General features: G+C 43.4%; 1 protein-coding gene across 1 annotated transcript; it reads left to right on the top strand.

Annotated features, from left to right (window-relative positions):
- RMI2 (RecQ mediated genome instability 2) lies at positions 1-9,771 on the top strand. The gene is made up of 2 exons (XM_073362435.2): positions 1-543; positions 4,816-9,771. The coding sequence occupies exons 1-2, from the start codon at positions 273-275 to the stop codon at positions 4,962-4,964; spliced, it is 420 nt and encodes a 139-aa protein (XP_073218536.2). The 5' UTR covers positions 1-272; the 3' UTR covers positions 4,965-9,771.

The raw sequence follows: 9,771 nt of genomic DNA, 5'->3' as shown, positions 1-9,771 counted from the left end.
CCTGCCGTGGCGCTGGAAACGGCTGTGCAGTGATCAGGGGCTTCTCACGGCGCTGTGGGGCCCCGGGGGGGGACCCACGTGCTAGCGGTGGGGTCGCAAACCCCCGCTCCCTGAGCTGCGGGGGGGCCCCCGGGCGTCCTGAGCGCGCACAACCCTCCTCCCGCGGCGGCTGCCCGGCGTCCGCCCACGCCCCGGCCCGCCATTGGGGCCTGTCCCGGGAGCCCCTCCCCAAGCGCGGGCGGCAGCCGGGCCCGGGCCGCGCTGGGGGCAGCATGGCCGGGGAGCCGCGCAGCCCGCCGGTGAAGGTGCTGGCCGCCCAGCTGAAGCGGTGCCGGCGGGCCGCGGGCGGGCCGTGGCTGCTGGGACGGGAGGAGGCCGGGCAGGGCCCGCTGGCGGTGCCGGTGGTGTGGATGCAGGGCACGGTGCTGGCGGTGGAGGCCGGGGGCGCCCGGGGCGGCTCGGCCCGGCTGCAGGACGAGAGCGGCCCCTTCACGGTGCTGGGGGTGGAGCGGGTCCCCAAAGGGCGGCCGTGCCTCAGCGCAGGTACCTCCTGGGGGAGCCGCAAAGCGCGGGTGGGGCGGAGTGTGGGGGACCCGCTTAGAGAGTGTGTACTCCCGCCCTGCGGGGCCAAACAGTCTGGCGGGGGGTCCCACCGCCCACCGCCATGGGGGGGGGGGAACCTGCCCCGTGGGGTCCCCCACACCAGCTGCCACCAGGGGGAGGAGCCTTGCTGTTCCTCTCCTATAGGGACCCCCCCCACACAGGGGGCCCTACTGTTCCTGAGCTATAGGGCCCCCCCATACACAACCATGGGCGGGGGCTTACGGCTCCCATTTCTTGGCGGGGACTCCCCCCACATGCTAGGGTGCTAATATATTTGCCTTGTGGGATCCCCTGAACACATACATACCTGGGAGGGTCTATTTCTCCTGCGCATGAGTCTCACATATACTGGAGGCAGAGCGACATAGTGGTTTCAGACCTACGATTCACATGCACACACAGGGACTTACCACATGCATGCAAGGGGGTTATACTGCAGAGGATGGGCAACCTGCAAAGATACTTGTGCCAGATGCTTCAGGCCCACATCCTCAGTGCACGTAATCCTACCTCCAGCATTTTGAGAGGGTAAAGTATGCTTCAGGACTAGGAGACAATCAATGGGATACAATCATTCTGGGGTACAAAATATATCGGAAGGACAGAACAGGTCGTGCGGGAGGAAAGTGGCATTATATGTGAAAGAAAATGTAGAATCAAATAAAATAGAAATCTTAAATGAATCCACATGTTCCATAGACTCTCTATGGATAGTAATGCCGTGCTCCAATAAGAGTATAACCGTAGGGATCTATTAGCAACCACCTGACCAGGACAGTAATAGTGGTGATGAAATCCTAAGGGAGATTAGACAGGCTATCAAAATAAAAAACTCCATAGTAGTGGGGGATTTCAGTTATCCCCATATTGACTGGGTATATGTCATCTCAGGAAGAAATGCAGAGACAAAATTTCTTGATACTTTAAATGACTGCTTCTTGGAGCAGCTGGTACACGAACCCACAAGGGGAGTGGCAACTCTCCATCTACTCCTGAGTGGAGCGCAGGATCTGGTCCGAGAGGTAACTATAACAGGATTGCTTGGAAATAGTGACCATAATATAATAACATTTAACATTCCTATCGTGGGAAGAACACCTCAACAGCCCAACACTGTGGCATTTTATTTCAGAAAGGGGAACTATGCAAAAATGAGGAGGTTAGTTCAACAGAAATTAAAATGTACAGTGATTAGAGTGAAATCCCTGCAAGCTGCATGGACAATTTTCAAAGACACCATAATAGAGGCTCAACTTAAATGTATACCCCAAATTAAAAAAACACACTAAAAGAACTAAAAAAGAGCCACCATGGCTTAACAACCATGTAAAAGAAGCAGAGATAAAAAAGCATCTTTTAAAAGGTGGAAGTCAAATCCTAGTGAGGTAAATAGAAAGGAGTATAAATACTGCCAAATTAAATGTAAAAATGTAATAAGAAAAGCCAAAAAGGAGTTTGAAGAACAGCTAGCCAAAACTCAAAAGGTAATAACAAAATGGTTTTTAAGTACCTCAGAAGCAGGAAGCCTGCTAAACAACCAGTGGGGCCCCTGGTTGATCAAGATACAAAAGGAGCACTTAACGACGATAAAGTCATCCCAGAGAAACTAAATTAATTCTTTGCTTCAGTCTTCACAGCTGAGGATGTTAGAGAGATTCCCAAACCTGAGCCATCTTTTGTAGGTGACAAGATCTGAGGAATTGTCACAGATTGAAGTGTCACTAGAGGAGGTTTTGGAATTAATTGAGAAACTTAAGGGTAACAAGTCACTGGGACTAGATGGCATTCAGCCAAGAGTTCTGAAAGAACTCAAATGTGAAATTGCGGAACTATTTATGGTTTGTAACCTGTCCTTTAAATCAGCTACTGTACTCAATGACTGGAAGATAGCTAACGTAAGGCCAATATTTAAGAAGGGCTCTAGAGGTGATCCGGGCAATTACAGATCGGTAAGTCTAACGTCAGTACCGGGCAAATTAGTTGAAGCAATAGTAAAGAATAAAATTGTCAGACACATAGAAGAACATAAATTTTTGCGCAAAAGTCAACATGGTTTCTGTAAAGGGAGATCATGTCTTACTAATCTGTTGGAGTTCTTTGAGGGGGTCAACAAACATGTGGACAAGGGGGATCCAGTGGGCATAGCATACTTAGATTTCCAGAAAGCCTTTGACAAGGTCCCTCACCAAAGGCTCTTACGTAAATTAAGTTGTCATAGGATAAGAGGGAAGATACTTTCATGCATTGAGAACTGGTTAAAAGACAGGGAACAAAGGGTAGGAATAAATGGTAAATTTTCAGAATGGAGAGAGATAACTAGTGGTGTTCCCCAAGGGTCAGTCCTAAGACCAATCCTATTCAACTTATTCATAAATGATCTGGAGAAAGGGGTAAACTGTAAGGTTGCAAAGTTTGCAGATGATACTAAACTGCTCAAGATAGTTAAGACCAAAGCAGACTGTGAAGAAATTCAAAAAAATCTCACTAAACTAAGTGATTGGGCAACAAATGGCAAATGAAATTTAATATGGATAAATGTAAAGTAATGCACATTGGAAAAAATAACCCCAGTTGTACATACAATATGATGGGGGCTAATTTAACTACAACTAATCAGGAGAAAGATCTTGGAGTCATTGTGGATAGTTCTCTGAAGACGTTCACATAGTATGCCGCAGCAGTCAAAAATGCAAACGGGATGTTAGGAATCATTAAAAAAGGGCTAGAGAATAAGACGGAGAATATCTTATTGTCCTTATATAAATCCATGGTATGCCCACATCTTGAATACTGCGTACAGATGTGGTCCCATCATCTCAAAAAAGATATACTGGCATTAGAAAAGGTTCAGAAAAGGGCAACTAAAATGATTAGAGGTTTGGAACGGGTCCTATATGAGGAGAGATTAGAGGCTAGGATTTTCAGCTTGGAAAAAAGGAGACTAAGGAGGGATATGATAGAGGTATATAAAATCATGAGTGGTGTGGAGAAAGTAAAGAAGGAAACGTTATTTACTTGTTCCCATAATATAAGAACTAGGGTCCACCAAATGAAATTAATGGGTAGCAGGTTTAAAACAAATAAAAGGAAGTTCTTCACTGAGCGCACTGTCAACCTGTGGAACTCCTTGCCTGAGGAGGTTGTGAAGGCTAGGACTATAACAGGGTTTAAAAGAGAACTGGATAAATTCATGGAGGTTAAGTCCATTAATGACTATTAGCCAGGATGGGTAAGGAATGGTGTCCCTAGCCTCTGTTTGTCAGTGGGTGGAGATGGATGGCAGGAGAGAGATTACTAGATCATTACCTGTTAGGTTCACTCCCTCTGGGCCACCTGGCATGAGCCACTGTCAGTAGACAGGATACTGGGCTGGATGGACCTTGGGTCTGACCCAGTATGGCCATTCTTATGGGTGCTGCCCCACAATGGTGGGGGTTAGATGCTGCCCCAGTGTGGGAAGGCCCTGGTTGGAGCATTGCAAAGTGAGCCTGCCCCACACTCAGTACACAACAGCAGGTCCTGGTGAGGCTCAGTTACCCGCTCCAGGCGCTACAACCTAGACACTGGTGCTGTCCGTTGTGTTGCACAGCACAGCTCAGGATTGTCCTGGCTGCCCCCAAACTTGTATGAATGGCTGTTACCTGTCACACACGGTCGCAGTGCCATTCTAATTTTGCACCATTAGAGGGCCAGCCACATTTGAGCGGCACTGCAACCGTGTGTGTCAAGGGCCAGGTCATAACAGCTGGAGGATGAAGCCAAGCCCAGCCAGCCCCATGAGACAGAAGCTTCGTCAACGAGGACAGGAGGTCTAGGGGTCAAAACCTGGGACCGTTGGGAGGTATGAATAATTGTTGCATGGGGGCAGGAATTTCTTCCTAATTCCCACCTGGTGATCAGTTTATGCTTTGAAGCAGGAGGATTTAATAATCCATCATATATGAGCCAGTGGGACTGCAGATGCTGTTCTTATTCATACAAATACCAAATCCTTTTTCTTAAATATATGGCCTAATTTTGTGATATGGTCAGCATTCTCAGCTATTCACACTGACAAGCCTTTGATGACTTAACATTTTTCTCAGAGGTCCTGCCCTGCCTCACTTTTTGGCTGCTTTGAAACAAAATAATCGAATAGTTTAAAGTGAAATAATGGTTCCTGAGCAAGAATAATGAAAATGTTGAATGTTAATTGCATTTTGTTTTTTCTAGGAAAGTATGTAATGGTGATGGGCTTGGTACACTCCTGCAGTCCAGAACCTATTCTTCAAGCTGTGAAGGTGACAGATCTTTCTGATAATCCTATTCACAGAAGCATGTGGAGCTTTGAAGTGGAGGATTTGCACAGAAACATTTCTTAGATGCTGTGTGTTTTTGTCAGCAGCCTAAAGGACCTGGAAACAAATATTTGCTTTTACACCATTTGGACCTCAGCTCAAAACATTAGACTGTCAGGAATAGTTATAGCCTCATCTGGAGAATACTTTGAGAGACAAAATTACTTAGTCCACTAACTAACGGTTTTAAGAGTTATGGACAGGAGACCAAATTTACCATTGGAGAAAATGTGAACAACTCCATTGGCTTCAGTGAATTTGACTGAGATTCAATATTTAGAGATTTTTATGCTCATGATAACTCATAGGAAGCTGGTTCATGCCCTGTTCCAATAATGTTTTATGCCAACAGACTAAACTGCATTAATTTTCCAAAAGTTTATCTGATGCTTTCCAAATAATAGTAGGTATTTCAATACTCGCTCCATTATTATAGCTGTCATCTCTTAGACTGTAGGGTTAGGCAGTCATAGTACCATATTCTGTCCTCCATTTTGCATAACACTCTTGCTGCCAGTGTGAATTCTATATCTGGAATGAGGGCAGAATGTGGTCCATACTGTTTAGATTGTGTTTATGGTAAGGAAATGGTACCTTTGCTCCATGCTTTCTCTATCAAGAACATCCATATCCAGTTTGCTTTGTTTACAAGACATATATATATCTTTTCTAACTGTAACCATAGTTTGGTGCCTAAAACTCTGCAGGTGCAGCATTCATCTCTACAATACTAAGAGTTGCATGATAACAAAACCTATAGTTCCAGTAAACTAAACAGAGATTTGACACAGACTCACAGGGAGTAGATTTATCCAGGTCCAAGAAGTAAGTACTCTTGCCACATCACACAGTAAGATTACCTCAGCCTAATTATGCATCTTTATGTTAAGTTTTCTTTCCCTGGATACACTGTCTCTTTAAAGTTACTGTTAAATGTATATTATTTTTACCTTTGTTACATCCTCTTCCTGTAAAGGACAAGTGTATGATACTGCCCTTTTGTCCCCAAAATATTATATTTGCTCAAGTTTCAATGATAATTCATGCATCCTAAATAAATACTACATTATGTATATACTGTAGCTCTGTAGGTTGGGGGAAAGAGACAAGTTCAACAGTATCAAATAACGTTAAGTAACTTTGAGCGTATGAAAACAAGCTTTTTGCCTTAATATAAACCACAAACTGAAGTTAAGATCAGGTATTGCACTTTGAACAATGCTTTGAAAATGCTAATTCTCACAGTGCTATCTTGAAGTAAATATTGTCCCCATTTTTACAGAGGCCCCTTGGAGGGTGTTGATGAAAGTGCCGGGATCAGAACTTTGGGAGTGCGTACTTCCATCCCTGAGTTTAGTATTTGAGACCATGTCGCTTCAGAGGCCTGGGTATAACTGAGAGGTTGTGTTAAATGAGACCTTGTTGATTATATGTGGGATAAGCCAAGACAGGTGTACAGAATTTTGACAGTATGGGTTAATTTTTTTAAAAAATGTTGGGAAAAAGTCCACTTGTAAAATGTAGCCTGCCAGCAAATTCTTCTTCGTGTCAACATTGTTAGACAACCATTTTTATTTTTTTGGTAGCAGGTCTCTTGACATCTTAATGGTTCTTATTCTAAGAACTTGAATTTCATCTCAGAAGGAAGAAAAACAAAGTTCACCTTGACATGCATGGGAACTAGATTGTGTGTAAAAAGTTTTGATGAAAAGGGCCAAATTCAAACCTTGTGTAAGGGAGTGCAACTCTGCTGGCTTCAGTAGACTTGTACCACTTACATCACAGCTAAATATGGCTCAAATACTCATAGTTGGCCTTTACTCATAGTTGACAAGTACATAATGCAACAGATGTGATATATAAATATATATATATAGTATAATGCATGTTCATTAAATGTATAGCTCAGTAGCAGTCTTTACTCAGTGTTGACTTAAATACTGCTGACCTGAATTTAATTAGCAATATCTCTATATCCTCCCCACCCTCCTGGTTCATGAATAAGGGAAGCCCCAGGGATCCCGCTGCCGCTCCAGCTGCTGCCAGGGGGCAAACCCCTGGGGTCCTGCTGCCACTCTGGCTGCCGCCAGGGGGCCAGCTGCTGCTCCAGCTCCCCTGGAACCACTGCCGGGAAACACCGAGCTGTGGCGGTGCCAGCCGCCCACAGGACCACTGCTCAGGTAGTCTCCGGGGCCAGCTGCTTGCGCGGCCTTGGGATCAGCCACACTCTCCGCTGCAGAAATCACGGACCCCTACATATGAGCAAGCTATGCCGCTCTAGTTTTTGGATACTAACTATTCTTTAAAGTTGAGATTGGCCCAAACTAAATCACTAGATCTGACCATCCCAAGCTTTGGGATGTTTCAGAATCTACATGTGGATCTAAACTTTGTAGTTGGAGTTCTCTACTTCTATAAAAATAATTCAAAACTGGAGACAAACTCTTGGAAAATTGGTTATCTTTGTTTGGTCTAAAGCTACTACTATATTTGACAACTGTTGGCTTGTAGAAGTGGCCTAACTGTAGTGCAGCTTCAGAGTTTCTTTGTAACCAAAAGCAACTTACAAAGTATACTGCAAAGATTTTATGTGGATTTTATATAATAGCATTGGATTGTTACACCAGCCTGAGTCTTTGAAACCAGGTTCTTTTCTAGAACTCAAAACTGAAACAGGTTCCTAAGAAAGTTGAACTTGGAGCTTCTTAGCAAATGAACAGTTCTCTCTTTTCAGAACTTTTGACCTTGCTTCATTTTTATAAAACAGCAACAGAGTGTTTTTCTCAGTGAATTGATGTTGACTAGGCATGGGGACAATATGTCCCAAGTTTTATGGTATTGTCTGTGGTTGTATACTTTATTGTGCAACAATGTGAGTGATTAAATAAGTTTCCTTTAAGTCTTTCAATTTCCTAGTCCACACAATGACTTTCTTTTTCTCTAGAGCCTAGGTCTGAGAAGCTGAATGAGAGGTGTACATGTTCGTGTCCATGTGAATTTGAGTCCTTTGGGGTAAATAAAGGAAATAAGAAATGGTTACTATATGAGTTGTAGGCACTAGAAATACTGAGTACTTAGTATTTTTCAAAGGGCTCGATACTCTACATCTCCCTGCAGGGAAGGCCGGTGTTGTTATGTATGGTTGCTGAGGTACAATTAAGTGAACTGATGTAACTTACCCAAACTTTGTGATAGAGGTCGGTTAAGAACTCAGGAGTTCCTGGCTCCTGCATTCTGTTCAAAGTGCACACCTGATCTGACTAAACCACACACTTACTTGAGAGAATATTGATATGTTCCTTATGCAGCCTTTCTGCTGTTTGCCATTTGATAGTCTCATTCGCATACTAAAATACTGTCTTTATGTGAAGCATAAATATTTCCACAATGCCTCTGGCAAAAGCACTTCACAAATCAAGCTGTCCTAAAATTTTCAGTAACAACTTACGTCACTAGTTCTACTCTAGTTAGCATCTTCGTGGCCAAGCATCAGTTTTTAAATACCAAAAATCCTGAAACTACAGGTTTGAATAGAAGTAGGGTCAAATCCCAGGGACTCTTAAGGGACATATTCTAGGAGGGCTTGTAACTTCTGAGAATCATAAAAAGATTTCAGGTGCTCTGAGTGATGGTTTTTGCTCTGTCTCAATCTGTGGCCACTGTATGTTTTTCTCTTCTTGTCAAGTTCTGTAGATAAAATACCAGCAGTGCATTGCAATTTCAGCTGCAGAGCTCCCTAAGCCAGTCAACAAGAAGTGCAACAATGTGTATTTTGCACCCTCCTACCCAAAGGCTCTGACATAATCCTCTGCCAGTTTGAGATATGCAAGACCTGATCTGACCCAGTTCAGGGTTAATGGGAGCTGCTTTTCCATCATGATGGCATCCTGCCACTCTTTCTGGGGGAGGCTATAAATTGTCCATTTAAAAATCAAGAAGAAAACTTACCATGCAAAACAATAACATAAGAATGCTTAAAAAATAAGCGGCCTGTTTTGTTAACAGGGAATGGATAAGAAAGATATTACAGGTTTCAGAGGTTGCTGCTGTTTTAACTCAACCATAGTTTTGTACAGATGTCCACTTTACAAGAAGCACTGCTCGATGGCTACTTATTGGCATCTCTGTTGGCAGTCTCTGCAGAAAATGGGCATGGAGAATGTAGTAGTCCCTCCAAGACACAGCTGGTACACATTTATGGGGCAGTGTGGGGAAACTTGTACTTATTCTGTGGGTAAAGCAAGAATGTTCAGTCTCCACGTCTGCCAGTCACAGACCTTTCACCAACCCTAAATTCACTAGCAAATAGTTTATTTAAAAAGTAGCTTTGTTTTTTAAATTGGCATCTTGTATTCAGCAAGTGCATTAGTGCACTGTACAGACACTTTTAGAATAACCTGTTTTCTTTCTTGGTTTGAGTTCTATATTAATATCACTCACAGTTTACTTTGTTTTTAGGAGTGTTTGGAGAAAAGATTTTCTGTTTGAACAGCAGAGATAGGAGGCAAAAATCTAAAGTTTTCTGTTGAACTTGGTGTTAGCACCACCTCCTGGTCATTCAGTGGCATGAGTGTACTGGTGGTACATGCCAGCATAGATCAGTATACATGTATGACTCTAGGTATATTACTGAATGCCTGTTAGCTTTCTCGCATCTTTTACTGATAGGTATATGGATGCTCACCCTTTCATTCCTATAAGGTGAATAGATCTCAGAAAGGCTCATGACGGGTTTAGTATTGCCCATCACACACCAATTGTATATCATATTTGACATTGTTTGTAATGTAAAATGTGGAATATTTAAACACTGATTAAATAGTAATGTTTC

The sequence above is a fragment of the Lepidochelys kempii genome, chromosome 10 (genome assembly GCF_965140285.1).
Source record: "Lepidochelys kempii isolate rLepKem1 chromosome 10, rLepKem1.hap1, whole genome shotgun sequence".
Lineage (NCBI taxonomy): Eukaryota > Metazoa > Chordata > Testudines > Cheloniidae > Lepidochelys > Lepidochelys kempii.
Note: the sequence above shows the minus strand (reverse complement) of the source record. Positions and strands in the feature narration are given on the sequence as shown.

Bases quoted from the DNA above. Each gene is read 5' to 3' on its own strand.
- RMI2 (XM_073362435.2), top strand. From the start codon at position 273: ATGGCCGGGGAGCCGCGCAGCCCGCCGGTGAAGGTGCTGGCCGCCCAG. The intron at 544-4,815 runs GTACCTCCTGGG...TGTTTTTTCTAG, and splicing joins GCGGCCGTGCCTCAGCGCAG to GAAAGTATGTAATGGTGATG.